The sequence below is a fragment of the Penicillium cinerascens genome (genome assembly GCF_028974065.1).
Source record: "Penicillium cinerascens strain IBT 15544 chromosome Unknown contig_16_segment0_segment0, whole genome shotgun sequence".
Classification (NCBI taxonomy): Eukaryota; Fungi; Ascomycota; class Eurotiomycetes; order Eurotiales; family Aspergillaceae; genus Penicillium; species Penicillium cinerascens.
In genome coordinates this window covers 1,467,935-1,495,464 of record NW_026695286.1, presented here as the reverse complement: position 1 = coordinate 1,495,464, position 27,530 = coordinate 1,467,935, and the positions used below count along the sequence as shown (strand labels likewise).

The window sequence follows — 27,530 nt, the reverse complement described above, 5'->3', positions numbered from 1 at the left end:
CCAACGAACACGGGTCAAATGAAAAAAAAAAATGGTCGTGGGACCAAGGCATCGGCGCTGGCGTTTGGAGGCTTATTTTTGGGCATTTAATTTTGCATCAACAATCTAGGCTATCAATGACACTAGAGATTCTCTTGAGATGGTTCAGAATATCCTTTTCTAGTACTATTCAGTCACATTTTTTGCCACACGATGGAAGTCGACCAATTTTGGTCGGGTTTGGGTGCTCGACTTCTTCTCAACATGCCTTCATGACTTGTTCAACAATGTTTGACCTGAATTCTCTCACAGACCCTCCCCATCTACAAATCCTCTCCCCTGCTGACTACCTGTACTCTACCTTGAGTTGCAGAACTACCAGGATCCAGAAACAGAAAAAGCACCTGGGCATGTAAAACGCCGCTCAAAGAGCCACACTATGCAGAATATGAAATTGAAAAGTATTCTACCAGACGCCTTGTATTGTAACATCCCGGACAGGGCAAACGCCCGGGGCCAAAAGCAAAAGCAACGCCTCCGTGAGACTTAAAAAATCACGCATTTCATGAAATCATAATGAATCTTGATCATGTCGGTCTTCGCTGAACTCATGAATATCGCTAGAAAGCAAAGTGAGAAGGATCGAAGGGCATGGCTATGGGGAACCGGCGACTCCCATCTCGGAGTCACTGGCTAATGCGGAGGTTGCTTCCCATTCATCGGGAGAGGGCAGATCGGATTCTGGGAGCCCGGGTCAGATTTCGTCGTTCCATTTGTAGTAGGGGACCGTACCTGAGACGAGATCGTCTGGGACTTCGATGGTCATGTGTTCGAGGGGGGCGAGGATCGCTGGATGCGCGTTAGTCAATGTCGAAACAGTTTTTCCCGAACGTGAAAACGCGAGTAACGATAGAGGGTGGGCTGAACGTACAATTTGCACTGTCGATAGTCTGCTTATCCTCCTCACTCTCATCATCAAAGTATGCTTCCTGGCAATGTTTGATGACCTCGATGATGCCATCAACGATTCTGGACTCGACTTGCTGAGTCCGGGTGTTAATGAATGACTTCTCGACTCGCTGCACACAGCCAACCATGAGGTTGCGACCAATCTGGAGGTATCGAGCTTGCGTTTCTTCGGTGATATCGCTGTTGTCGTTGCTGAAGAGCAAAGTCCGAAGTATTTCCATAGTACCCTGGCGAACCGATCTATCAGTGTCGATGAGTAGGGTCGGTGCCCAGTGGGGAATCTCGTTTTGAACCAATCCCGTGAACCAGTCCTCATTTCGACCCAATCTTTCGTTGGATACGGCACAGACGCGGGTAAAGAACTCGAGGTGCTCAACACTTGCACTGTTGTTGATGGACTCAACTCCCTCCGCGACGAAGCTGATCATTTTGGCAGCATCACCCTCATCTGGGCACCATTTGCAAAATACGAGCGTTGCCTCCAGGAATGGGATGCTAAGATCAGCAGGTGACAGCCGCAGACCCGACTGCAGCACTTTGACAATGCTACCTAGGAAGCCTGCTTGGGGTTCTGATTGAAGCATGGCGGTAACGATCACGCGACAGGCCCGACTGTTACCAAGATTGTCTTGTTGCATGATCTTCATTAGAACAGAAAGACCTCCATCTTCTTCAAGTGGTCTGATGAGCCTGCTTTCGGTCGTGTTCAGAGGGTACATGCCGCCGTCTGACATGGCTCGCTGCTCGTCATCTCGAATGACGGGAAGGGCAAAGTCGATTTTCTTGAAAAAGACTGCGCAGAGGGACATCATGGTGAGATATGAGAAGCGTCGACCTTTCTCCACCAATCTCATGTAGTTGGCATACTTGCCCCTCAGCCTCTTCCGGTCTTCCTGGTCGAGCCAGATGATTTCCAGGCAACGGACGAAGAAGCCATTGTCGAGTAATATTCCAACTGCTGACGGTGATGCGTCGATGATTCTTAGCGGGATATCGAAGTAATCTTCCCACGCGCGAGGAGCGGTCTGAAGAGCAGGCCAAAGATCCTCCATCATGCCAACGAGATGCTCCAACGTCGAGTCGAAGCGGCCTTGCAAGGCGTTTCGTTCGTGCTCGTGAACATTTGGATCATGAAGATAATCTTCCAGTCTTCTGATGGCCGCAGTGATAAACATGACACCTTTCTGTCGAATTTCCCCATTTGGCATCCGAAGAACCAGGTTGCGCATCGAGGTTTCCTTACGACAGAACCACTGGAGCACTTGAAATGCCGCGTATACGTTCCGGGTGAGCAGCTTCGAGATCTCGGTGGAAATTCCGTCCAAGCATGCATGATCCTTGGACCGTGCAACGAGCTGCTCGTATGTGTCCAGTCCGACTGTCATGGCCGTCAGCTCCAGATCGGACTTTCTTTCAAAGTCGGGTGCAACGGTCTGCAACCCCTGGAGCAGACTTTGCACGAAGAATGAGTAGAGCGGGTCCAAAAGACAGTAGGTTCTAATGATAACCTCATTGTCGCAGGCAATCATGTTGGCTAGAGCGTCAGGCACAGAAGCTCGAACTGGGTAGCCAGGCTGCAACGGCTTGTAGACCTCCTTGGACTTCTCCATTGTAGAAACACGCTGATAAAACAGCATGTAGGCATTCCAAACCTTGTTGAGCTGGTGACCACTCATGTTGTGACCTGATCCACTCTGGCCGCCGAAGCATTGGTCGGCAATGGTTGCTGGGTCAAAAGTGCTAACTTCCGAGTCATTGAACTCAACCCATGACGTCGAAGTACCCGAACAGGGTCTTTCCCGAGTGTAGGAGTAGTAATGACCCGATTCGGCCGTGCCAGTATGAATCAAAACGCCGACCAACTCAAAAGTGTCCGGCTCAACGGGGCCCTCTGGATCAGATAGATGCTCTACCTTGTAGGGGGCCATGTCGATACGGTCTGGGAACTGAAATTCATCGTTGATCTTACTCCGCGTCAAAGACACCATGTCGAAGTCAAAGCGCTTGAGGTGAAAGATCAGGTTGTCTGGGACGTCCTTTAGACAGGCTCTGCACATATGTTAGGAAATGGAAATCCCAAGCCCTTCACAAAAGCTCGACTTACCGCTTGACAGCATCAACATGGCGGCCACAGCCCGTGCAAGAGTATTTGTTATCTAATTCACATGTTAGGAAGAGCCTCATTCCCAATAGCGGTTGCTCACTGACCTCCTTGCATGATCTCTCCCTCGACATACGCTTGCAAACTCTCTTCGAGGTTGGCCTTGCCCTTGATGTCACATTGGATGGCAGAGAACGGTTCCTCTCTCTCCGAGATATGAGAACACTCTTTGGACTTTATCTGCTGGACAAGTTGACCTCCGTAGAAGGATCGGAATTTTTTCTTTTCCTTTGGATTAACAATTTGTGCCTCCCAACGATCAAAGAGCAGGTTGTAGAACTCATCGACATCCATCTGGATGGTAACGTCGATGGCCTCGTTATCGTAGGTTTTGATTTGCTCGACAAAATCCGTCGGATCGGTGCTTCTCGTAAAGATGTCTTGCATCCATGCGAAAAGTTTTTGGGTCTCTTCAAGAAGTCGCTGTGATGACTGCGGATCAACAAGATCAAGCTTCAACATGAAGTCCCGGAACTCGATATTCATGAAAAGCTGTGTCATCAAAGAGTTCAAATAGCAGGTATTCGAGAGATTCTTAAGCCCCGCATAGCCTGGTGGAGCTCGGATCATCTTAGATCGATCGTAGCTCGAACTGTGACCGTAAGAAACGTCTACAGACAGTAAATATCAGCAAGCGTCATTCGGAGATAGAGCAAACAGTGCGTTAACAAACCTCGAGGAATGATATCCTCCAATTGGTCCATGACTTGCGCAAGGTTCACGTCATTGTGTTTGCAAAGCAAATTGACAATGCTGTAAAACTTTTGACGAGTGAGTGTATGCAGGACAGGAACTTGCGGGGTCATGAGATTTTCTGTCTCGGGCGACAAGTCTGGGAACAGATAGTTGGTCAAAATTTGCTCCGCAAGGTCACTAAAAATGGTCAGTCAAATGTTTGTTCGCGTTCCTTATCTTGTAAAACCCACAAAGTTTCCAGCTCGACGTTAGCCTTGTCTGCCAGGTCAAGACACAGCTCTAGCAAAAGAGCAAATCCATGGATCAAGTGGTCAATTGTCTCACGACCAACAAACTACTACCGTTAGCAAAGAGATCACTTGTTATCGTGAGAAACAAGCACATACCTCTTCAGTGTGATGCTCGAGCATGACGAGGCTCCACTCTTTAAGATATTGACTGAAAATGACATCTCGGGGAGACTTCTCCGCAACCGAACGGAAAACCCAGAGAGCAACTGTGAAGAATTCTGCAGATTGTGAAGCATACTCTGGAGCTTTAGGAATGGTCTTGAGAAAAGCATCCCAAACAGTAGCCAACATGTCTATTCTGCAAGTACTTTCGGCAGAGGACGGGCTTTGCGGCTCTTCGTTGGTCTTGAGCGGCTGCTTCTGCAATTTCAAAGGACCACATGTTATTTTGATCCTCTCCGCCACGTCGATGCGAACAGACTGGCGGCTTTCATTCAAAAGCAGTGACTGGATTAATCGGTCGAAGTGCGCTTCCTGCTTGACTGCCTTCCAAAACTTCCCATCCCGTGTTGAGCCATCAATGAGAACAGCGAAAGGGAAGCGGATAAGCTTCTGGTTCAGAGTGCTGAAGGGCAGGGTAGGCGTACTGTGAGCGATCTGAATGAACTCCAGAAGACGCTTGACCAGCTTTGTTGGGTTCTGGACCAATGCTGCATCGTCCGTGGGAGTGCCACAGATGACAAATGCTGCCAGAAGGCACTCAGTCGCATTTGAAGCAAGCCAGAATTTGACTGTATCCTTACTCAGGCCACTGGCAAACTCATCAGCCATCAAAAATGCCACCAGTATCTCAATGCTGTGCGACGCAAAGGTCTGGTTCGGTGTTGTCTCCATTGCTTCATCACGAAGGCACATCAGCAGCACATGGAATGAGTAGATTGCAACGAAAGGTTTCTCAAAGGGAAATAAGAAGTCCTCGTTGTTTTGCTCGGACCTGACAAGCTCGAGAATGCGGTCGGGGGGCGGAAACACGGCGAGGAAATCATACACCTGGATGAAAATCACGTTAGCATCCAGTAAAGAACTTGAAAGCAATATTGAACTTACCTCCCGCGCGACATTTTCCTTGAGAGCGAGGAAGGCATAGATCTCGTCGAAATGCTTCAGGACCTCAGAGTCGACCGATGTAAAAGAATGGCGGCCACTGTCACGCGATACTTCCTGAGCATCCGGTGCCTTGCGGAGAATGAGAAGACCTGAATGGAGCACATTAATGTCTTGCACGAGGGCCTCCGGGTCACCAAGCAGGTCGAGCCGCTGTCCACCGCAGATTGCTGAGAACTTGGAAAATCCAGAGAGCCGGCTAAGCATTTCCACGAGCTCAGCAGCATTCGAAAGACCGCCGATCCGCAACGTCTTAACACCAGAGCTAGTACTGCCGTTGAACCATTGCCAGGACAGGTCTATCGGATCACCTTTCAGTGGGCGTTCCGGCAACCTGGGTGGAGATCCCTTTGGGGAAACGTATTGCGGACGAGCCCGCAACCCATGGAGCAATCGGTAGAGGAACTGAAGCGAGCGTCTGAATCGTAGCTCTTCCGGTCCGATTTCATCATCTGGAGTTTCCGGTCCGGTGGCAGACTCGCCATTTGCGGCGATAGTCTCTGAGGGCTTCAGAGCCGCTGCAGATGACTTGAGCTGGTCGATGCAGCGATCTGCAATCGCAATATGAGTGGCCTCAACGGCAGACCACGGTGATATTTTGATGACTGGGTGATCCAGGTAGGTTTTGATCGCATAGTCAATTGCCTTATCTTCAATGGAACCCGGCGGAGATGTCAAAATGAAGTTCCAAATGCGATCCATTCCAGGAATGGTTACAACCTCATTCTCTCCGGCGGCCAGAGGCGGGTTAAAGCGAATTTCATAGGTGACCGACATCTTTGTAAATGCAAGCAACTCTGGAGAATAGTCTTTCGGGACCAAGGTAGGCAGGTACTCATGGATGCATCGGTCGAGGAAAGGGTTAGGCTTTGAGCAGCGCGTTAACGCAGTGACCATCATATTCCAAACAGTCTTGTGCCCATCATATCCCAGTTTGCTTGACAGAAGGATGTCATTCCACAAGGCCTGTCCGAGTTCGGGCGTGATTGTCTCTGGGGCCATATCAACAAGGCGGAACAAGATCACAACGCGCGAAACGAGGCCGTGCTGTGAAAACGCATCGGATAAATTAACGTGATCACCGTTCACAGTGTGAAGTAGGTCGGTGATCACTAGGCGTGTCAAGTCGTAGTCTGTGGCCAACTTGTTAATCTCCTGTGCATCGAGCATAGGGACGAGAGCGTTCAGCGCTTGCATGCTGCCCGCGGTGAACTCGTTCATCTCAGCAATATCTTGGATACATCGCTCGTAAATTTCCGTCCGGTCCGCCTCATTGATGCCAGTTTTGATGAAGGTTGCCAGTTGCTTGCTACCGAAGTTCTGCAATTGTGTCCTCTGCTCATCGGACAGATTATCTGCGGCAGTGCTTTCACGAATGAGACGCACGCATAGCCACAGAGGGACGGCATCCACGTGATCACCAGGCTGGTCATAGTACCCGTGATCGGCGGGCTTTTCTGACATCCGACCGAGAAGGTTCTCACAAAATTCGAGCATGCGAGCGTCAAATTGCTCCAGAGGAAGCTCCAAGACCTTCTTGCAGACATATAGCAAAGCTGGTGACGCAGTCGGGTGCATGTAGAACGTCCGAGTGAGCATAGCTAACACCTCGGAGACGATTCTACTGTCCTGGCTCTCTGTCACAGCCTTCCAGATGACGTCGGTTTCAAGATTCGTGTACGTGTTCGTCACGATCAAGAACCCAACGATATTGCTGCTGCGGCTGATCAACTGAGGGTGAGAGTCAACCCCTACGAGATAGTCCACAATCTTGTTGCGCTGAATAAAGTGGACCAAGTATTGAATTTCTGGTGAGGCGGCGCCTGTAGCATCGTTGGAGATGTGCTGTCTCCAGATGGTCACCAAGTCTGATTGCATGGTCTCCACGCCGTGAACCCGAAGTTCCATGCGGCCCTCCATGATGAGCTTTTTCAGGACAGCAAATTTCCAGCCCCAGGTAATGGTTCTGGTCTTGCTATCAATGCTCACATCAATTGGAAGCTGGATTTGAAGGTCTTTGGAAATCCGTTCCATGAATGAGGGGTCGCTTTGACAGAGTGAGCTGTAAACGCGAGGTATTTGGCGCAGCATATGCTCGCTGAAGTCACTTGATACCAGGGGAGACTTCTTTGTAACCCACTGCTGGTACTTGTCATCAAGCTGACGGACTGTGTCGTAGATGACCTTCAGGAAAAGCGAATCGACCGACAAGTCGATAGCGGTCTCTGAATGCTCATTCTGCTCATTCTGCATCTTTTCCAGCGTGCAGTCAGTGATGCTGTTGGCGAGAAGCAAACTGGAGACCAGATTGTTCAACAAAGACGGAAATTTGGGTATGGTTTCTAGGAGAAGGGAGGTGTATTCTGCCACCACGCCAGGGGCATCGACGGAGGTAGCGAAAGTCTTCGCTCGGATTCGGAGCACAAAGTCGAAAGCATCAGTGTCGTGTACTGCCTCTAGAGTGCGATAGAAAGGAATGTTCGAGAATGTCAGCAACCATGCAAGAAATTGTAGCCAGCGCTGGGTCGGACTGTCTGGTAGCTGGGCCTCTGGCTCTTCAGCCAACAGGCGCAAGAACATGATATCCTGGCGAACCATGTGGAGAGTGATGTGGACATAATCCATGAAGAACTCTTCCAGGCCCGTTAATCCTTTCTCTTCGTCTTCGATAAGCAGCTCTTGTCTGGAGTCCAAATTAGCACGAAACAACAAGGAACAATCGAAAGGTGAACCATACTGTCTACGGAAAAGTGTTTCCATGAGTAAAGGCAGTTGGTTCCAGAATTCATAGTCTCGGGCAATGATAGGAGCCGTCAACCGATCTAGATTTCGCACGCAATCATCCATCCACAGCTTTACTGCAGTAAGTGCGGTGGCATCACGCGAGTCGCCTGTACACCATGTCAGTACCAGAACCAGCATGCCAGCGTGGACACAAAGTCACATACCTTTCTCAATCATCATGATAATCATCTGTAAGTTCTCGCGAGGGGTCGTTCTATCCCGTACTCTCGGGAAAGAGTCCACCAGAGAGAGCATATCGTCGACCTCGATCACCTCGGGTGATTCCTGGTCTCGTAATGCCTCTTCTAGTGGTCTCCAGCTGGAATTTGTTGGATCCTGGTCCATGTCCTCCAGGTCGGCGACTTCGATTTCAGGACTGTGGGCAGGAGAGGAGGAGATAGAGATCACGTTGTCCGGGTGCGCGTCGGGGTCGGAGTCTGAATGGGGTGGGGGGGCGTCGGGTTGAGCAAGCGCGGGATCGATAGTTTCGAAATTCATCTCGGAGGTTGGAGACTTCACGTTGATTGTCATTTTGCTGGGACGCGAGTCTGGAGTGAGGTCCATGTCGGAGGCAGGCGCGGCCGGAGTCAAGGCAGCACTGTCAATAGACAAGCTCTCACTTACGCGACTTCCACTGTCGAGACGTGGGCGTTTCCGGTGCCCCTGAGGATCGGGGTCTTCCATCGAGCTGTGGCCACGCGTGGAGTCACTCAAGGGAGTGCCAGGCGGAGTGTGAGAGCTCTCTGGCGGGGGTTCTGCCATGACATTTTCTTCGCTTGTTCGACAATGGTGATGCGTTTTGACGGTTTAAAAGTGGCTATAAGAGAGGAGGGGGCTCGAGATAGGTTATTAAACTTGATATCGGGGTGGCAGTGAAGTGAGAGAAGACCGACGTCGAGATGTGCTCGGCGTTGGCGGAGCGGTCGACAGCTTTTTTGGGGGACGCGAGAGGAAATCGGTGACGTTGTGCTGTGGAGAACCCCGATCATTACAACTACGCAGCCCCTTAGGGATCCAGGGATCTACCAAGTATTCATACTGTGTTATACCGTCTCTTTATTGTTCCTTGTTCCTCCCTTTTGCATTTCACTAGCCTACAGTTTCTAAATAAGTTGCGCACATGTAAAACGTGGGTTTCTGGCAAACAACATAAATTGCGGGATCGACCTGCCAGGAACATTCCAATGACTGACAAACGTGGGCCGGCATCATGCCACGGACATCACTTTAATGCATGCTAAAGGGATCTCCAATGTATGCGGATTGATCGCCTAGACCGTAAAGCCAAAGTCTCATAATCCCAAAGCCTACATTGCTGTCTGGACCAATCGTGCATGCAGATGTTCCCCAATAACAAACTCATCATAGACAGCATTGAAAGTTTGTACCTACCTCGCCCTGGAGATACCCATGGGTGCACAATGGAGACTTATCTATCTCTAGCTATATTCTACGGAGAGCTTATCACGCGTTCATTCGGTCATGGTCGTTTCAATCCGGCGAATGATCCTGGCCGGATTACCAGCAGCCACATGAAAGGAGGGGATATCCTGCGAGTTCAACGTTAGTTAACTCTCACATCATAGCATCGAGATTGAGCAAAAAGAGTTGAAATACCTTAGTAACCACACTCCCAGCCCCAATCGTCGCCCCCTTCCCAATAGTAACACCAGGAAGCACAATAACATTCCCACCAATCCAACAATCTTCCCCAATACTAATTGGCTTGCCCATCTCTGGCCCCTCTGTCCCATTCCTCAGTGCAGGGTCCAATGGATGCGTACCCGCAAACAAATTAACATTAGGCCCGAACATCGTGCGCGCACCCACAGTGATGGGGCAAGTATCAATGAAGACACAATTGAAGTTGACAAAGACTCCATCGCCCAGCTTTACGTTGAATCCATAATCGACTTTGACGGGTGCTTCAATCCAGGGCTCGTTTTTGAATTGTTCTTCGTCTGCGACAGGGTCGGCTAGTTGTGAGGGAAGCGGTGTTTTGTCGTTGATGATACTGTTTGTGTTGGTTTATACAGTGTTTGAGGTTCGTGTTGGATGGATGGCGTCAACTCACTCTCTCCATAGTTCCACTAGCCGTCGGCGCGGTACTTCATCTGTTTTGTTGAATCGGTTGCATGCGTATTTGCAGCGTGCTCGCGCTGCTACCAGGTCTGGCGTGAAGGCGCGGAAGAGCTCGCCGCGGAGCATCTTTTCTGTTTCGGTCGGCTCAGCCATGTTGTATAGAAAGTAATAAAAAGCAAATATCGCCTAAGGGAAGGACGTATAACACTGTGAGCCTAGGAACAGTTCAAAGGAATAAGTGTCACCATGCGGAGCGAGACTCCGCGGAGGTGCATGTGGGGACGGAAAGCTCAAAGCTCGAACAATCCCTCTCCAGTATTGTTCTCCAAACAAAGATGGCGCCTTAACACTATAAAGACCTCCTCTCCCTCAAATCCTACCCCAAATCACCGACGCATTCAACTCCTCCATAATGACCACCTCCTCCACCTCCAGCGCACAGCCAACAGGCGACCCAAACATCTCCTGGCCCACCGAACGCATCTCACACCCCGACCAAGAATGGCACCCATCCTTCACCCAGCGCAACCGGGCCCCCTCAGCCTCAAGCTTGAGCTCATCCTCCAGTGATGACGTCCCCGACCTCGACCCCTCAAACTACCCCTCCGGCACGAAATCACTATCCGGAATCTCTCTACGCGCCTTCCTCCTCGGCACAAGCCTGGGCCTGACATCAAGCTTGACACTCCTCCTAGCCACGCTTCCGACCCCATTCTGGCGCGTGCCGTTCTTCATCGCGGCGCTGAGCCTCTTCCATTTCCTCGAGTTCTTCGTCACGGCGCGCTATAACACGCCCTACGCTACGGTCAAAGCTTTCCTGCTATCCTCGAACGGATGGGCGTACAATGCGGCGCATGGATCAGCGCTGCTGGAATGTATAATCTCACACTATTTCTGGCCTGGACAATCGTCATTGGGCCGGATGCTCTCGTTCACGGAGCCGGTTTTTGGCTTAGAAGTGTCGCTGGTGCTTGGGACAGGCCTTGTGCTTACTGCCGTGGGACAGTGTGTTCGTACACTGGCTATGGCTACGGCGGCCGGGAATTTCAATCACCATGTGCAGGTTGAGCGTAAGGCGGGCCATGTGCTGGTTAAGAATGGGTTGTATCGGTTTTTGAGACATCCGAGCTACTTTGGGTTCTTTTGGTGGGGGCTTGGGACGCAGTTGGTCCTTGGGAATGTCGTTTGTTTTGTTGGGTACGCGGTTGTGTTGTGGAGGTTTTTTGCAACGAGGATTAAACGTGAGTTTTACTGCTTTCATTGCTTATGAATATTTTCACTACGCTGACACTCTTTGTTCTCTAGGTGAGGAATCGTTCTTGATCCAGTTCTTCGGTGCCGAGTATGTCCAATATAGAAAGGATACTCCAGTAGGCATCCCCTTTGTTCGTTGAGAATCGGACAGGAAGACAGTGTCCCAAAATGGCGCTTGAATGTAAACACTTTATTTCAATGTTCATAGAGGTGAATTGATTCCGGACAGCAGTCCGTGGTATATGGTATATAACATGTCAACGCTCGTACAATGCAATATGGCCTGTTCAGATCATAGTTTGTTCTCCGGCGCTACTCCGCCCACCGCCCCACTCATATACGGTCCGTTATCATCGTCTGGGCCAGTTGGGGCAGGCTCGGCTCCAAAGAGGAGAAGTTCGCGCCCACCGTGGGTACTCCACCAGGCGACACAGCAGTGCGCTCGGTCGACGTCCATTTCGCCGCCGCTCAATGCTTCCCAGAAGCGGTCGACGCAAGCTTGGCGCATTGCGCGGTCCGGAATCACGTTGATCAGCTCGGCTGTGAGAGGGAGCCATTCTTTCAAGTCGTCGACGCGGAGAAAAGAGAGTGAGTCAACCAATGCGAGTATGAGCACAGCTTGTGGGGAGAGTGGCGGCAAATTACCCAGATCGGGCGTTGAGCTGTTTTGTGCTGTAAGAGCTATGGGCGTAGTTGATGCGTGTAGTGCTCGATCTCGGACTACCTCGAGTAGAATAGATGGAAGTAGTGGTTGGCTGTTGGCCAATGGTGAAGGAGGTGCTGTGACCTGGATGACCGTCTTGAAAGCAAGTCGGAACTGTCTCGCAGAAAGGTTCTCAGGGAACACCTATACGACGTTAGACACCCGGCATGAACCTGACAGAAAAGGATAAAACTTACAGCAAAGAGATTTTCGATGTAGAAAGGGAGGTGCTTCGCAGCCAAATCGGCATTATGAGGAATGGCGAAGACGACCAGTACCAAACTGTGGGCAGCTTCGAAGATCTCCAAGAGCAGACTGTTGGCGCCGGCCGCGAGGTATGGGAAGGCAGCAGAAAGAAGCAGTTCCTCATTGGCCTCAGGAGACAAAACCAAGGGGAAATGCTCAGCTGCATTCAAGAAGAAAAGGTCCAAGCACCGCTCCACTGGATGGGCAGGGATTTGACCTAGATCGGCGGGCTTGATGCTGCGCAAGAAATTCTCGGCCAAGTCAGGATACTGCGAAAGAATGTCGATGGCTGCCAAGAAAACAAAATTCTGCTGCGACGATGCATTTTGTCCAGTGCGAGAGGAGATGAAATAGAGATTGCGGAGTATATGGAGGGCTTGCATTGAGAGGAATGGCGCACCTAGTAAAAGACTGTCAGTTTCGGATGGATGTTGGATGTATCGTATGACTTACTGCTGCCAGCAGCGAGAGCCGGATCATTGATCGTTCTCCCCAGAACCGCGCGGAGGACAATGACCACCGAGTACAAGCAGTTTCGAAGAACCTTCCAGAGTGCAGGAATCGTAGTCTTCAAAGATTCAGCATCCAAGAACTCAGCTTCTTCCGCAACATCAACCTCTGACAACTTGTTTTGCCGCCACTGAACCATCAGCGTGCGGACAAAGTCCGCCAAGTAGTCGACAGTCTGTGCAACCAGCTTCGGGTCCCGCGCATTTTCAACGGCATGTGAAGCAAGACGAGACAAAGGTCCCAGGGCGGAAACTAAAGGACGAGAGCCCACCGCAGAGACATAACCGAACGTCGCAGAATTGGCCGACCACCGGAACTTCTTCCCGGGCGCCTCAACCACGTCCTTATCAACGGCCCCCAAAAAGTAACCGCCTTCAAGACCCTCGGGGGAAAGATAAGTCGAGCGAATGATAACAGGTAACAAGAGGTCGTAATTGATCTTGCTCCTCTCCATATCAGACAAGAGTTCAAAAGTGTAGTTCAACACCATGGTAATGCAGTACCCATCCACCCCAGCATCGGGAATTAGCTCCTCGAGAGCCAATTGCGCCGCCGTAGCCAGCGCCGACTCGAGTTTAGTGCGAATATGCCACGGAAGACCTTGTCTATTCTGTCCCTCGAATCCAAGTAGTATACCCCCCAAAAGAAGCATATGTCTCCAGCGCGGGGAATTGTCATCTGCGCCCTCCACAACTGCCTTCACCCACGCCTCGCGCTCAATCTTCCTATTGCGTCCATGGGGTATCTGAGCCTCTTCGGTCGTATCATTCTGCAAGACCGCAATAGCGGCAGTGTTGAAGACGCTCAGGATCTTGCGACAAGCATGTAAATCGACCGGGTGGTTCCACAGCGCCGGCGCGGAAAGGAGTTGCGACGCCAGAAGACTCAAGTTTAACGGATTACCTAGGATAGACAGGAAGCTGGTAGCGGTGGGAAGGAGACTGTGAAAGCAAAAGCATCATTAGCCGAAGTCGGTGGTTGCCGGCGGACGTGGAGTAACAGTAACTGTAACATACCCAGAAGCATCTTCGAAGCTGGATGTTGATTGCAGTGACCGCAGCAAAGCGGCCAGAGATCGTTCTGTCGCCATATCGTAGTCACCACGGTTGGACAATGGTCCCCAGGTCTACATGGCCTTAGGGGGATGACGGACGTGGAAGCGCGGAGACCGGAGACCCCAGACGCAGCAGCCGAGGCCCGTGACGGGTGCAAACAGTGCAAACTTCACAGCGTCATTTCGGCCCCAGCAACGTTGTTGACCTTAGCACCATCACCAGCTTTACCATGACCATGACCTGCTCTTCAATCATTTAGTTACATCTGCGCCGGCGTAGCAGTTTCTTCATGGCTGGCAACCGCGTTCCGATCAACTACCAAACCCCCGAGTTCCCCTCGCTGTACAATCCGGTCCCGTGGCTACACAAGGAAGCGTACTATCTTTATTACACGAAGGATATCTGGCGCTACACGCTCTTCTGGACTTTGATCTTTTATGCTGCTACTCACCTCCCCGTTGCGGGGTGCACGGTGTTGACTCATAGTCGGAATTGGAGTGTCATATGGCTCGTTCCGTTGCTCTATAGCTTCATCGCAGGGCTGGAGGGGCTGATAGCTGGGAGTATTATCGGGCTTGTGTGAGTCCGCATTGTTTACACTGATGATCGCATGTAACCTGGCTAATCTCTTATATAGTCTCGGCGCAGTCTACGAAGCAGGCAATTTCAGGATGTCGACTTGGGTCCCTATGATCTGGGGCGGCGTCAATGTGATGGTTCTCATCATGACCAGCTTTCCGATGCAAGGCGGACTGTGACACCCGGCTGGACGACATATCCGAAATGCTTTCCACCCTTCAGAACCATCTACAACAGCAACGACAGCAGTCCCATGTCTGCGAAAAATTGATAAAGCTGGTATCTGCTATAATACACCGGAGAATATCGCGAGCGCCGTCATTCCGAGCCCGAATGGCCTTCACATGCTTATATGTCCTTTACGCCGATCCCGCAATCCAAATATGACATGCACCGTGCATCCAACCCTTTTCAAACACCTATCTGCGACCGTCGGCCATGCCGCCACCCTGCAGACCAGGCAGACCGCCCAGACCCGCTGCCAGGCTTTGGAGGTTCATATTGGGAGGGATCTGGATGCCTTGGGCAGCGAGCTGCTTCTGAAGCTGTGCTAGGTCCATGTTCATAGGCGGGGCTCCCATTCCGGGGAGCATTGGGAAACCGGGCATTGGCTGGGGCGGTGGTGCTGATTGCTGTGTAGGCTGAGACATCATTGCTAGACGACCAGGGTCTATTCCACCCATAGCGCCGGGCATCCCGGGCATCCCGGGCGGAGGAGGCTGAGCATTACCGATGCCAGGCAGGAATCCTGGACCATTAAGCTGAGGGCCGCTTTGAATACCCGGCAACCCAGGTGCTGCATCGGGCTGTCGCTGGTCGACCAAGCTATCGGCTTCATCCTGCATCTCCTGTTCCTCTTCATCGCGCGCTTGTTTGCGGCTAAAGCCACGGTTCCAGGTGCCCTGGGCCTCTGCCGCCTCCTCACCAATATGGAATCGGTCTTTCATGTAGCTAGTCTCGCCGGGTCTCGCCCGAGACCAGAATCTAGTGAAGTTGTCCTTTGATCCAGATGCCAGAATATGACCCAGCGGGTGCCAGTCCAGTGACCAGATCGTAGCGCCGTGGGCGTATTGCACGCGATGTGCCGGGTAGATCACCTGCGGCGGAGTATTGGCCGGGTCAGGGCTGTCATAGGGTGCCACGGTAGGCATCTGTCCCGCGGGCAGATTGGGTTCGTCAAGCAAGTAGTGGTATAAGGAGCCGTCTTCGGCGCCAGTGGATATCAAGTTGCTGTGGATCGGGTGCCACGTCAACGAAGAGACTGGCTTTTCGTGCCCACGTAGAATGCAAATGTCCCGCATCATTCGCAGATCAAATACTCTCGCTGTTTGATCACGCGACGACGTGGCAAGGAGGTTATTATTCACTCGCGAAAAGCGCGTTGACGTGACGGTATTCTTGTGGCTGTGGAGCGTTGTCAGGCACCGGGCAGTGCGCGGATCCCAGAATTTGACCTGGTGATCCTTCGATCCGGAAACCAGTAAGCCTTTCGTAGGGTGCCAATCACAAGACTTGACATCCCAGTTGTGTCCTGATAGAATCGTGTCGCAAGTGCGCGAAGTAAAATCGAAGATCTTGAGGGTCGTGTCGTCGGACGCAGAGAGGAATTTAGTGTCGCTGGGAGCCCAGGCGAGGTCTCGGACAGCGTCATGGTGTGCATCGTCAATCGTCTCCACGTTGTTGAAGTTGGGTCGCCAGTATTTGATGTCGCCTCTTTGTCCACCGGAGATCAGCCACTCGTGGCTATGGGACCATCCAAGAGATGTCACGCCTGCTTGGACCTGATCGTAGTGCGCCTATAGAGAGGAAGGAGATTAGCCAGTACCCGGACCATGCAGATATTGAACCACGCACATCCATGACCGTTTCAAAGTTGAAGGCCGTGCCGTTCCAGAGCATGAACTCTCCAGTATGGCCGCCCGTCAACAGGCGTCTCCCTTCTGGAGTCCATCGCACCACGACAATCGGCTTCTTGGACTTTCCAATAGACTGATGCAAGTGTCGTACGGGGATCGTGTCGACCGGGGAATAGGTTCGCGCGATGGGCGGGACCATCTTTTCCAAGTCAGTCTCTGCCAGTTACACATATTGCGCAACACTCACATCCACCGCGAAGCTCGCACTCGGTCGCTCGGTCTCCATTCGGTGCTCGCCGCGAAAACGCGGCTTTCGCGTCCGCATCCATTGTACCATCGACGAGCCATAGTCGGTCACCAGTCCTGTGTGAGAAGCGGGTCATCAGTTAGGCTGCAGAATCACCAAGGGATTTGTGAAATTGCGCAGAGATCAAACGTACTTGGCCGACGGGGTCCGACAGGACCATCGAAGTTCTTGTTAAACCTCCCCGAATATTGGGAATCGCCTCCATTCTCGTCGTAGTAGGCCATGGCGACCACTTGGGTGGGCGGAAGGTCGGCTAAGAGTAATCAAGTAGCGATCATGACACGAGAAGGGCTGTCAAAGACCGGGATTGCGATTGGATGCAAGAGCGTTGGGAGAAGTCGGAGCTTTGCAGCGTCTCGGCCTCCTTTGGAGAAGCTCACGGCCCGATGATTGGCCCGATTTGTCTTCGCTACTTGCTGTGCGCTATGACATCCCCCGCCATTGCGTTATTATCTTAACTTATAATGACCCGGGTACTTTCTCCTCCCGCCATGCTGAGCGGACCCTGAACTTCGTTGTCTGCCGTGTTGTTTGTGCTCTTCCCCTGCCACTCAGATCGCCCGAAAGCTCGGCCCGACTGACGTCCGCATTGGTCCATCTACGTTCCCGCCGAGCATTCAGCAAGGACAGCAAGGACCGGGGTTCCCCGTTGGAGATGGCCTCGCAGACGGAGGCTGTGGCTACTACCCTGGAGCATTCGAGCTCTCCAGTGAAACAAAACGAGGTGGCTCCCCACCAAGCCCAGGAATCGACTCCATCCCTCAAGGCTCGGAGACGCAGCAAGTATCGCCATGTCGCTGCCTACCATTCCAAAACGCGGCACTCGAGCCTGAGCAGAGAGTCCAATGTGACTACGAGCTTCCTCGGGTTTAGGAACCTCATGGTGTTGGTTCTCGGTAGGGATTGATGCCCCTCGGGAAGGTCCGGAGGTACAATGGTACTAATGTTTTGCGATAGTGGCCATGAATCTCCGACTGATTATCGAAAACTTCATGAAAGTGGGTCACGCTAAAGATCTGCTTGATCTTGAAGACAAAAAGGACAATTCTGACAAATATCTAGTATGGCGTTCTGATCTGCATCAAATGTCACGACTATCGCAAACAGGACATCGTCCTGGGATTGATTCTGTCCGCACTAGTCCCGTGCCATCTGTTCGTTGCATATCTCGTCGAAGTGACCGCTGCATCCGCAGCCAAAGCGACAGTTGGCCGGCAGAAAAAGACAGCCGAGGAGAAGGAGCACGACCAACAGGTTTTCCGGTCCGAATGGCACTACACGGCCTTCCTCCACACCGTCAACGCCACTCTGTGTCTTGCAGTGACCAGCTACGTAGTTTACTTCTACATCCACCACCCCGGCATTGGAACTATTTGCCAAATGCATGCCATCATCGTCTGGCTGAAAAACTGCTCCTACGCATTTACCAACCGAGACCTGCGTCTGGCATATCTTAATCCCTCGGCCGAATCAGGTCTGCCAGACCTCTACGCCGCATGCCCCTACCCCAGGAATGTTACCCTCGAGAACCTGGCGTACTTCTGGATGGCGCCGACGCTGGTCTACCAGCCAGTCTACCCACGCACGACATCCATCCGTTGGTCATTCGTTGCAAAGCGCCTGGCGGAGTTTTGTGGTCTGGCAGTCTTTATCTGGCTTCTATCTGCGCAATATGCAGCACCGGTCCTCCGCAACTCGATTGACAAGATTGCCGTTATGGACATTGCGTCCATTTTGGAACGTGTCATGAAGCTATCCACCATCTCCCTAATTATCTGGCTTGCCGGGTTCTTCGCTCTATTCCAAGCTCTGCTGAACGCGCTCGCTGAAGTCATGCGCTTCGGTGATCGCGAGTTCTACACCGACTGGTGGAACAGTTCCAGCCTGGGCACGTACTGGCGGTCCTGGAATAGACCTGTGTATCTTTTCATGAAGAGACATGTTTACTCGCCCCTCGTCGGCCGCGGCTGGAGTCCATTCGCAGCAAGCGGCATGGTGTTTGCACTATCCGCCATTTTACACGAGATGCTGGTGGGAATTCCCACTCACAATTTCATCGGTATGTTACCGCTGGCACTTGATCTTGATTGAATCGGGACTGACCAATTCTAGGTGTTGCTTTTGCCGGTATGATGTTCCAGTTGCCTCTCATCGCGCTCACCGCGCCCTTGGAGAAAATGCGCGACCCTCTCGGTAAGACCATTGGAAATTGTATCTTCTGGGTTAGCTTCTGCTTGGTTGGGCAGCCCCTGGGAGCACTACTGTATTTCTTTGCTTGGCAAGCGAAGTACGGCAGTGTGAGCCGTATGGGCCCTTCCCCTTGAGCTATGTTTTCTGGAGATTTAGCAGACATCTTTTGGTAATAATGGCCTTGATACATGAGTTTTGCCATTTAGATGATATTTGAATCTATTTTCCATTTCTTGATGACCTGTTGGTCGCTTCAAAATACTCACCATCCTCACTTTTTGGTCCGAACTTTTATCGGGAGGTGAATCGGTGGTTGATGACAGGAAATAACTTCCCTCGCCCCTATACACTTACCTTTGAAGAAGAATTGACCTCCCCGAGAGCATTGTTGAGTCGGTAATAGCAACCGTTTCTCAATCACAAGATTGGTACAGACGTTGAATCGGACATTGGGTGGAGAGTTCGGATGTCAAGACAAGCTATTGCGGAGTTAGAGAGGGACCCAGAAGGGTACCAGTTATTCCGGTCCAATGGTGTTGACAAATCCATTGGAAATCATCCTACGGAACTGCCGCCCGGGGCAACCAGAGCAGTGCACGGACGAATCGCGTGGTAGAAAGATCGTAGGAAACGCACTCGGGCCGGATAGATTCATTGCCCGCCGGGGCAGTCAACTCCCGAACCCCTACACAGGGGAGCAAAGTATAAATCCCCTGCAAGTCCTTGAATAGGTACCCCATCACATCCACTGCAAATTCCAAAATGGTCGCAATCACCCTTCCCTCCAACTACGGGTATGTACTTTCAGTCCTCTGGACCCCATAGTCCCTGATCCCTGTCACGCTAACACCGAGCAGCGCCGTCATCGCCGTCGCGCTGGGCACCATCCCCGTCCTGAGCTTTGTCCACGGCAGCATCACCACTTCCCTGCGCAAGGTCGCCAAAGTCCCCTATCCTCACAGCTATGCCACCGTTGAGCAGTGCAAGGAGAGTGTACGTTCCGAATTACATCCCTCGATTGACCCTGCGTTACGTTGCTGACCTCCCCGCAGGCCAAGGCCGAGCAGTTCAACTGCGCCCAGCGCGCCCACGCCAATTTCCTCGAGAATGCCCCGCAGACGATGCTCTTCACCCTGGTCGCTGGCCTGAAGTATCCCGAACTCGCGACCGGCATTGGTGCCCTCTGGGTTGTCTTCCGCTCGCTTTTCATGTACGGCTATGTGTACTCGGGCAAGCCGCAGGGTAAGGGTCGTATGCTCGGTGGTTTCTTCTGGCTGGCGCAGGGTGCGTTGTGGGGTCTGACTGTGTTTGGTGTTGCTCGGGATTTGATCTCGTACTAAGCCGAGCCTATAGCTTTGTATTGATAGTTGGACAAATGAAATAGCCACGTTCTTGTGAATCTTGAATCTTCAAAGCCACGTAGGTCTAAGGATTGTGGCTGATGCTCCACTGTGGCGCGCCAAAAAAAAAGTTCCGCCGCGGCAGCGACGTAGACAACGCTTCACTCCTGCAAACTGCTTGGATTCGGGTCAATTGGGGCATCTTTTCCCTGGGGACGTGAATAATCAATCGGTACTGAGCTCTCATCGCCCTTGAATACCCTCTCCAAGCACCTACATTCACCACCCTCGCGCCCCGCCAACCCCACCATCCACCATGTCGTCCAAGTCGCAATCGACATACGGCGCTCGCGCCGCCAACCACCCTAACCCGCTGGCCCGGAAACTCTTCCAGGTGGCTGAAGCCAAGAAGAGCAACGTGACCGTCTCTGCCGACGTCACCACCACCGCCGAACTCCTCGACCTGGCCGATCGTATGCTCAACCACTCAATCACACGCCGACAGATACTAACCAGACACCCAAACCAGGCCTCGGTCCCTACATCGCCGTGATCAAAACCCACATCGACATCCTCTCCGACTTCAGCCAAGAGACAATCACCGGCCTGAACGCGCTCGCCGCAAAGCACAACTTCTTAATCTTTGAAGATCGCAAATTCATCGACATCGGCAACACAGTCCAAAAGCAGTACCACCAAGGCACCCTTCGCATCTCCGAATGGGCCCACATTATCAACTGCAGCGTCTTGCCAGGCGAAGGCATCGTCGAAGCCCTCGCCCAAACCGCCCAGTCCCCCGACTTCCCCTACGGCCAGGACCGCGGCCTCCTCATTTTGGCCGAGATGACCTCCAAGGGCTCCCTGGCGACGGGATCCTACACCTCCGCATCCGTAGACTACGCGCGCAAATACCAGAGTTTCGTGCTGGGCTTTGTTTCGACCCGCTCGTTGACCGAGGTTGAGTCGACCGTCGCCGCGAACGAGAATGAAGACTTTGTCGTGTTCACGACCGGCGTTAACCTCTCTTCCAAGGGTGACAAGCTCGGCCAGCAGTACCAGACTCCGCAGTCGGCTATTGGCCGTGGTGCGGATTTCATTATTGCCGGCCGCGGTATCTATGCTGCTCCTGACCCTGTCGAGGCGGCTAAGCAGTACCAGCAGCAGGGGTGGGAGGCTTACATGGCGCGCGTTGGAGGTCAGTAGATTATGTATAACGAAAGCGAATATCTATACAGGAAATATTGGACAAAACCGATTCCCTCTCATTCACCTAGTCCAGTCTTCTCAAATTCGTACAGATATGAAATCGTCAGTTCCACCGCTAGACACGGACACCGTCCGCGTCGACTACTGCAGAGCACAGTCCACCCAGTCGACGGAACATTTCCGAGGCACGGAATTGCGTCTTGGCTCGCAAGTACAGTATCAGTCCTCGTTCCAGACTCGACCTACCCCCACCTTGGGACGACATGATAAGATTAGAAGATCGAATCTATCTTCAAACGTGTAAACAGCCAGACCCAGGGATAACGCCAACAAACATACAGCAAGCCACTCGCGAAGAACACCCAACAAGAGCTTGAAGCCAAGCTACCCCCGCCGGCAAATGGAGTACTCGGAACTATATCTGCGTCCGGGAACATCACACCTCCTCACTTGTGACAGCCCAGCCGGTTCGTTGTTTCGGCTAGTCCGATAAGCATAGCTCCAACTCGGTCGTTACATCCCTGTGAAATCAACGTTGCCGATCTCTCCTCATTCCCCTCTTGCACCAGCCAATGACACGTCCACAACCCCAGATAATGGGTGCTTATCGCGGGGGAGACCCACCGGCCCGTGCTGCTTGATAGGAGGATGTAGAGAGGTGTTGGAGATAACGCCAAGGGCGACAGTGTTGCACGCGGAAGTCTGTTGTTTATGCTCTCTTCCCCTCATCCCGTCCGTCGAGGTTGTATTCTCCCCGTTCTCGCCGTGCGATTCCCTGCGATTTCCTACGATTAGATACCGTTGCCATCCCCTTGAACCGAAACCATGGTAGAAGAGAAGGCCGTCGGGGCCACCGACGTGGAGAAGGCCAGGGCGATTGATCCGACGCTGGAGAAGCATGCTCACGATGCGGATGAGGCCCTGAAGGCCTTTGATGAGCTTCATGGCGAAGCGATCGAGTTGGACGAAGCGACAAATCGGAGGCTGTTGAGGACTATTGATTGGCATATGATGCCGATTATGTGCTTTATCTATGGCATGAATTATCTGGATAGTACGTGATGGGTCATGCGTGCACGGAGCTCTGCGAGGGCGTTGCGGTTTAAGGTGCTGACGATGATTCCAGAGACTACGCTATCCTATGCGAGTATTATGGGGATCAAGGAGGATCTGAATCTTGTTGGTGATCAATATCAATGGCTCGGGAGTTTGTTTTATTTCGGTGAGACTTTGTACTTTATGCTTGTGTTTGGGGGGATGGGAGCTTACGGGCATTTAGGGTACCTGGCGTGGGAGTACCCGACCAACCGCTTACTGCAGCGGTTGCCGCTGGGCAAGTACTCCGGAGTTTGTATTTTGATGTGGGGGATTATTCTCAGCTGCTTTGCGGCTGTCAAGACCTTCTCGGGGGCAATTGCCATTCGCTTCTTCCTGGGTGTGTTTGAAGCGGCCGTTACGCCTGGCTTCGCGTTGTTGACTTCGCAGGTATGGACCAAACTTCCAAAGATGCGAGCGCGGTTGCTGACCGTGTTACAGTGGTATACGAAGAGAGAACAGGGCAGTCGCGTCAATATCTGGTTCAGCTTCAACGGCATCGGCCAGATCGTCGGTGGTTGCGTCGCGTACGGAATCGCCGTCGGCACCGCGAAACACGGATCGTCGATCGCACCGTGGAAGATCATCTTCCTGGTCACCGGTCTGTTGACTGTTGTGTTGGGCTGTGTTTTCTTGTGGATTGTGCCTGATAACCAGCTGAATGCGCGCTGGCTGAAGAAGGAGGATCGCATTTTGGCCATTGCCCGAGTGCGCATCAATCAGCAGGGTATCGGTAACAAGCACTTCAAGCTGTACCAGGTCAAGGAGGCGCTCTTGGATCCGATGAGCTGGGCCTTCTTCTTCTATGCGCTGATTGTGGATATTCCAAATGGCGGTATCTCAAACTTTTTCAGTCTATTGGTACGTCATGAGCATCACTTTGCTGGTGCTTTCTCTAACCAAGTCCCAACACTACAGATCAAGAGCTTTGGCTTCACTGACCAACAGAGTCTAATTCTCGGTGTCCCGGGAGGCGCAGTCGAAGTCGTCGCTCTGCTGCTGAACGGCTACATGGGCCATATCACCAACCAGCGTATTCTCTGCAGTCTGGGCGGACTTGTTTGCGCCATGCTCGGAATGATCCTGATCGTTGCTCTTCCCCAGAGCGACAACACGGGTCGCCTGATCGGTTACTACATGACCCAAGCCAGCCCAACCGCGTTCGTGGCCCTTCTAGCCATGATTTCCTCCAACGTGGCGGGATACACCAAGAAAACCACGGTCGCAGCCATGTACCTAATCGGATACTGTGTCGGGAACATTATCGGTGAGCACAAGCGCCAACCCTTTCCATACTAGCGAGCGCTCTAACTAAATCTGCCAAGGCCCGCAAACCTTCCGTCCGAAAGATGCCCCGCGCTACGTCCCCGCCGAAATTACCATCATCGTCTGCACGGGTGTGTGCATCGGCATCATGTGCTTTATCTGGTGGTGGTACCGCAAGGAGAATATCCGAAAATTAGAAATCCAATCCCGCCCTGACTACGTGCGACTGGAAAATCAGGAGTGAGTTTCTTGTTTTTGACTGGGTTTGGGTTTGGGACGCGCGCTAACTGCTGCAGGTGGCTCGACCTAACGGACCGGGAGAATCCCGATTTCATGTACTCGCTGTGAAAGCCGATCCTTGAGTTTTCGCTCGTGGGAATGGGAACTGTATATATGATCATCTAGGGAAACGTTGAATGTTGAATGTTGAATGCCCCACGTTTCATCCGTGCACCATGCAACCCTCCCGAACCTTGGAACCTTGAACCCTGAAGCCTTGTTCCCCCCTCCTTGTAGCGTGGTTCGCGCTACAAAGCGTGAAACCATACAAAGCTTTGCCCTGCATCGAACTCTGTCCCTAGATACCGTAGTTTCTAAAATAATCGAGATCGGCGTGAAGCCACCCACGAGCCCAGTATTTGTGATGGGACCCACCGGGGAGGAGTCTCATGAAGCGCCCACGAGTCGGTTTGTGACCATTGATGATGCCACCCGACGACAACCGACACAGGCCATACCAATAGGCGCCACGACTCGAAATAAACCCGACCCCTGCATATTTGTCACTGCAGGGGCGTTGTCTACCGAAGGGTACAAAGATCTAGACCGTGCACCCATGGTGGAGGCAACCCCCCCACTCTCTCCGCTAAAACGTCCAAAAGAAAATTCACTGAGGAGCGGTGTGGCAGTTAAAAAGTGTCATGCCCGCCAGTTCAGGGACCCCTGTTTTTCTTCTTTTCTTTGTATGCATATCATCTTCTCCTTCCCCGAGAACAGGTATACCCCTTGAAGAGGTATATATCCTTTGTTTATAGATAGCGAACCGCGGTTCCGACCCCAGACACACCATGGGACCTGCCCCTCACGTCCAGCCCTAATCTTATTCTGAGTATCAGAAGCTGCAGTTGGTGACGAAGGCAGCAAGGTTTGATGATGGCGTCCGTCACATGTCGTGGCGATCTTCACATGGCCCCGTCTGCAGATCTACGGGAGCCCTTGAACCTCATCAACAAGATCCAGCCTGAGCCTGTTGTCACTGAGATCCTTGAGAAATGCATCGAGTTAAACTCGTCTCGCGAGCCTTCTTCGCCTTCTTCGCCTTCTTCGCCTGACATGGATACCCCCAGGGTGAAGAGGATCGACCCGCCTAATTTCAGCCCAAAGTCAAGTCGTCGTGCTTCCTCTGCTACCAACTCGGCTCAGCACTCTCGCTCTGCATCTCGCAGTACAGCGAGGTCAAGACCGCCTAGTCGACATAGCTCTTTTAATTCGACCAGACGGCCTGCAACGACGGCTAGCATCGTCCCCGTCCCACCAGCGAGGACTACGCCCCACGAGAGGCGGGAGTCGCTGCTGGCACTACATCGGGAGTCATGTCGTCTCTTCGAGGAGCAGGAGTCTACAAATAATGTAAGACCCACCCTGCAGCGGGCACTTTCAACAACCTACCCCCGCCGACGAGAGAGTCGCACCTCGTCCGATATGGGGTATTCAGCGCCGCCATCCCCGATCGCCTCATCAAGATCCAGTCGTCGGGACTACGACCACCGCGGTTCACTAAGCTCGGCCGCTGCCTCTCCTCCATTCCACCCAAGAGACCGAGCCAACACACTCCCCAACAGCACCACCAGCCAGCATGTCCATAGCCCCTCCGCATCCTCCATCCACATCCCGGCAACAGTGATGGAGTGGACATCAGACACGACTCGCCGGCGCGAGTATGAGAAAATCGACCGTGCCAGCCGTGGCGTCCGTGGTATCTGGCGGAAAGTCGCACCACGCTGGTGCCATCGTGATTCTCGCGCGCCCTTCTTCGAAGAAGGCAAATCGGGTCGCGAAGGCAGTGTTCGGCGGTTCAGAATGGACCTCCCCGATGAAGAATCAGATGACTCGGAGCGAGGCAAACCCCAGACGCAGTTCCTGGATCTTCACAAGGACTCGGACGGGTATACGCTTCGACGCTGGGCATATCGGCGGTCGGAGACAACCCCCAATTAAGCATACTATCCACCTATCGCATCGCATGCACTGGTGGCAATTCAACACGACTAAATGATACCCGACCGACTATATTGCATTTGCATTGCATTGCGCGTGACTTGCATTCTCAACTTCATGCATGGTTTCCCTTCTTCCCCAGCTAATTATCCTGATTTGTGGGCTGGAATGATCTCTTGATGAGACTCCCGTTCACTTCACTTATCTATAGTCTCCCCACACCCGTTTTGTTTGATCTTTTGCATTTCTTCATTGCATCGTACCAAGACTGAGATACCCATCTGCTGAATCGAATCGAATTCGCTGTATATACGTGCGGACCTTTTCATTAACATTTCTTTACATTTGTTTGTTCCATGTGCAGTCTTCTTTGCTATCTACAACTATCTACAGTGTGAATAATAGTACTTGAGATCATGATAGTATTTGCTTGCCGTGTCTTTCCCAGTAGATAGTTAGTACATTGTTACGACTCCTATATGGTATATAGGGCCGGAATCCACGAGCTTCGTCAGCTCGTGGGTAATGATAGTCTTTTGGCTTTGTTGGCTAGCGTTTCCCAGGCGTGGTCTTAACATACATTCCGCGAACATTTGAAGAGCTGAACTACCACTCGCACCTAGAGAAAAACTACGCAAGAACAACCAAAGGCAAGAGGTTCATGTAATTTAACACTGAAAAGCCACTTGTCTGACTGATGGATATAAATCCCGATTCATCGATATTTCTCTCGCCTAATGCATCCGTCACTCAGCTATGTATGTCACCAAAAGTCATTTCCAAGACTGATATTTTAGCTGGTAGAGGAGGAAACTCAAGGACTCGATACAAGCTATACTGCAAGACGCTTGGACATTCCTCCGGCCCAGATGGCCAAAGTGGCACCACCTTGAAAAGAGGTCAAGGTATCAACACGAGCTTAGCACGAATCGCATCAAAATACTTCGCCAACTGTCCTTAGTGTGCATCAACGACATACTAATTATCTTCCTGGTTCATGGCAAGTGGTTACTGGGAATCATAATGCAGGAATTGGACAACTTGACGGAGAGCCAGATTGTCACTACTGCACAAGCAGATGCACTACAGCGGGGAATCGTGCCCACACTCATACCCACGTCGGCTGAATTGGACCACTTACCCATTGTGGATTAGGGGCTTGCAGTCAAAGATACGTAAATCACCAAAGCCAATCGGCGAGGTCCGAGGCGGAGGCATCATATTCGAAGAGGATCTGACAAGTGCCGAATGGACCTCTCTCATCTCCACGAGGGCTGAAACAAGGTCCTCTTTTTAAATTTCGGAGTATTTTATGTAGCCCCTAGTCCAATAATCTATTCTTGATCTCCAGGAGATACTCAGCAACGCCTGCCAAGCCACGTGGTCGGGAGCTGCCGTCTTACTTACAGCGCTTTTGCAGAGATGAGGGGGTGGCGTGCCAATTCCGGCCGGATTTAAAATCTGACTGCAGGGGATTTCTGCTGCTTTCTCTTATTGCGCCTAGTTCGTATGGATTGTGGCAATGGCTTGTGGCAACATTTGCTGACGAATGGGGCCTTCACATAGCTGCATGAGGAATCATAATCATCGAACTAGAAAATATGGTACGATCGCGGTGATATCAAAGAACAATTGTTAGAA

At 52.0% G+C, this 27,530-nt stretch overlaps 11 protein-coding genes across 11 annotated transcripts; 7 read left to right on the top strand and 4 right to left on the bottom strand.

The window, feature by feature from the left end:
• Window positions 1–634: 634 nt before the first annotated feature.
• On the bottom strand, window positions 635–8,745 carry N7498_000521 (uncharacterized protein; the record flags this gene model as incomplete). The annotated part of the gene is made up of 11 exons (XM_058447584.1): window positions 635–720; window positions 772–828; window positions 911–2,997; window positions 3,053–3,104; window positions 3,157–3,720; window positions 3,783–3,982; window positions 4,036–4,139; window positions 4,192–5,085; window positions 5,143–7,882; window positions 7,937–8,090; window positions 8,148–8,745. The coding sequence occupies 11 exons, from the start codon at window positions 8,743–8,745 to the stop codon at window positions 635–637; spliced, it is 7,536 nt and encodes a 2,511-aa protein (XP_058312995.1).
• A 710-nt stretch (window positions 8,746–9,455) lies between these two features.
• On the bottom strand, window positions 9,456–10,218 carry N7498_000520 (sugar O-acetyltransferase; the record flags this gene model as incomplete). Its single annotated transcript, XM_058447583.1, has 3 exons — window positions 9,456–9,533; window positions 9,601–9,997; window positions 10,058–10,218. 3 exons carry the CDS (start codon window positions 10,216–10,218, stop codon window positions 9,456–9,458), a joined length of 636 nt encoding a protein of 211 aa, XP_058312994.1.
• A 259-nt stretch (window positions 10,219–10,477) lies between these two features.
• N7498_000519 (protein-S-isoprenylcysteine carboxyl O-methyltransferase) lies at window positions 10,478–11,459 on the top strand (the record flags this gene model as incomplete). Its single annotated transcript, XM_058447582.1, has 2 exons — window positions 10,478–11,306; window positions 11,371–11,459. 2 exons carry the CDS (start codon window positions 10,478–10,480, stop codon window positions 11,457–11,459), a joined length of 918 nt encoding a protein of 305 aa, XP_058312993.1.
• A 152-nt stretch (window positions 11,460–11,611) lies between these two features.
• Window positions 11,612–13,906, bottom strand: pex8 (putative peroxisomal membrane protein Pex17; the record flags this gene model as incomplete). Its single annotated transcript, XM_058447581.1, has 4 exons — window positions 13,795–13,906; window positions 12,722–13,719; window positions 12,220–12,668; window positions 11,612–12,166 (listed from the first exon to the last, which is right to left on the bottom strand). The coding sequence occupies exons 1-4, from the start codon at window positions 13,866–13,868 to the stop codon at window positions 11,612–11,614; spliced, it is 2,076 nt and encodes a 691-aa protein (XP_058312992.1). The 5' UTR covers window positions 13,869–13,906.
• A 216-nt stretch (window positions 13,907–14,122) lies between these two features.
• On the top strand, window positions 14,123–14,591 carry N7498_000517 (uncharacterized protein; the record flags this gene model as incomplete). The annotated part of the gene is made up of 2 exons (XM_058447580.1): window positions 14,123–14,412; window positions 14,471–14,591. The coding sequence occupies 2 exons, from the start codon at window positions 14,123–14,125 to the stop codon at window positions 14,589–14,591; spliced, it is 411 nt and encodes a 136-aa protein (XP_058312991.1).
• Window positions 14,592–14,831: 240 nt separating this feature from the next.
• Window positions 14,832–16,866, bottom strand: N7498_000516 (WD40 repeat domain-containing protein; the record flags this gene model as incomplete). The annotated part of the gene is made up of 4 exons (XM_058447579.1): window positions 16,709–16,866; window positions 16,516–16,631; window positions 16,267–16,467; window positions 14,832–16,208 (listed from the first exon to the last, which is right to left on the bottom strand). Exons 1-4 carry the CDS (start codon window positions 16,797–16,799, stop codon window positions 14,832–14,834), a joined length of 1,785 nt encoding a protein of 594 aa, XP_058312990.1. The 5' UTR covers window positions 16,800–16,866.
• A 364-nt stretch (window positions 16,867–17,230) lies between these two features.
• Window positions 17,231–18,899, top strand: N7498_000515 (putative diacylglycerol O-acyltransferase (DgaT); the record flags this gene model as incomplete). The annotated part of the gene is made up of 4 exons (XM_058447578.1): window positions 17,231–17,471; window positions 17,533–17,573; window positions 17,638–18,634; window positions 18,688–18,899. 4 exons carry the CDS (start codon window positions 17,231–17,233, stop codon window positions 18,897–18,899), a joined length of 1,491 nt encoding a protein of 496 aa, XP_058312989.1.
• Window positions 18,900–19,527: 628 nt separating this feature from the next.
• On the top strand, window positions 19,528–20,105 carry N7498_000514 (MAPEG family protein; the record flags this gene model as incomplete). The annotated part of the gene is made up of 3 exons (XM_058447577.1): window positions 19,528–19,559; window positions 19,623–19,758; window positions 19,818–20,105. 3 exons carry the CDS (start codon window positions 19,528–19,530, stop codon window positions 20,103–20,105), a joined length of 456 nt encoding a protein of 151 aa, XP_058312988.1.
• Window positions 20,106–20,421: 316 nt separating this feature from the next.
• Window positions 20,422–21,308, top strand: pyrG (orotidine-5'-phosphate decarboxylase pyrG; the record flags this gene model as incomplete). Its single annotated transcript, XM_058447576.1, has 2 exons — window positions 20,422–20,578; window positions 20,635–21,308. The coding sequence occupies 2 exons, from the start codon at window positions 20,422–20,424 to the stop codon at window positions 21,306–21,308; spliced, it is 831 nt and encodes a 276-aa protein (XP_058312987.1).
• An 828-nt stretch (window positions 21,309–22,136) lies between these two features.
• N7498_000512 (allantoate permease family MFS transporter) lies at window positions 22,137–24,020 on the top strand (the record flags this gene model as incomplete). The annotated part of the gene is made up of 6 exons (XM_058447575.1): window positions 22,137–22,365; window positions 22,438–22,796; window positions 22,848–23,267; window positions 23,325–23,673; window positions 23,732–23,912; window positions 23,969–24,020. 6 exons carry the CDS (start codon window positions 22,137–22,139, stop codon window positions 24,018–24,020), a joined length of 1,590 nt encoding a protein of 529 aa, XP_058312986.1.
• An 804-nt stretch (window positions 24,021–24,824) lies between these two features.
• Window positions 24,825–25,889, top strand: N7498_000511 (uncharacterized protein; the record flags this gene model as incomplete). The annotated part of the gene is made up of 1 exon (XM_058447574.1): window positions 24,825–25,889. One exon carries the CDS (start codon window positions 24,825–24,827, stop codon window positions 25,887–25,889), a length of 1,065 nt encoding a protein of 354 aa, XP_058312985.1.
• Between the last annotated feature and the right edge of the window lie 1,641 nt (window positions 25,890–27,530).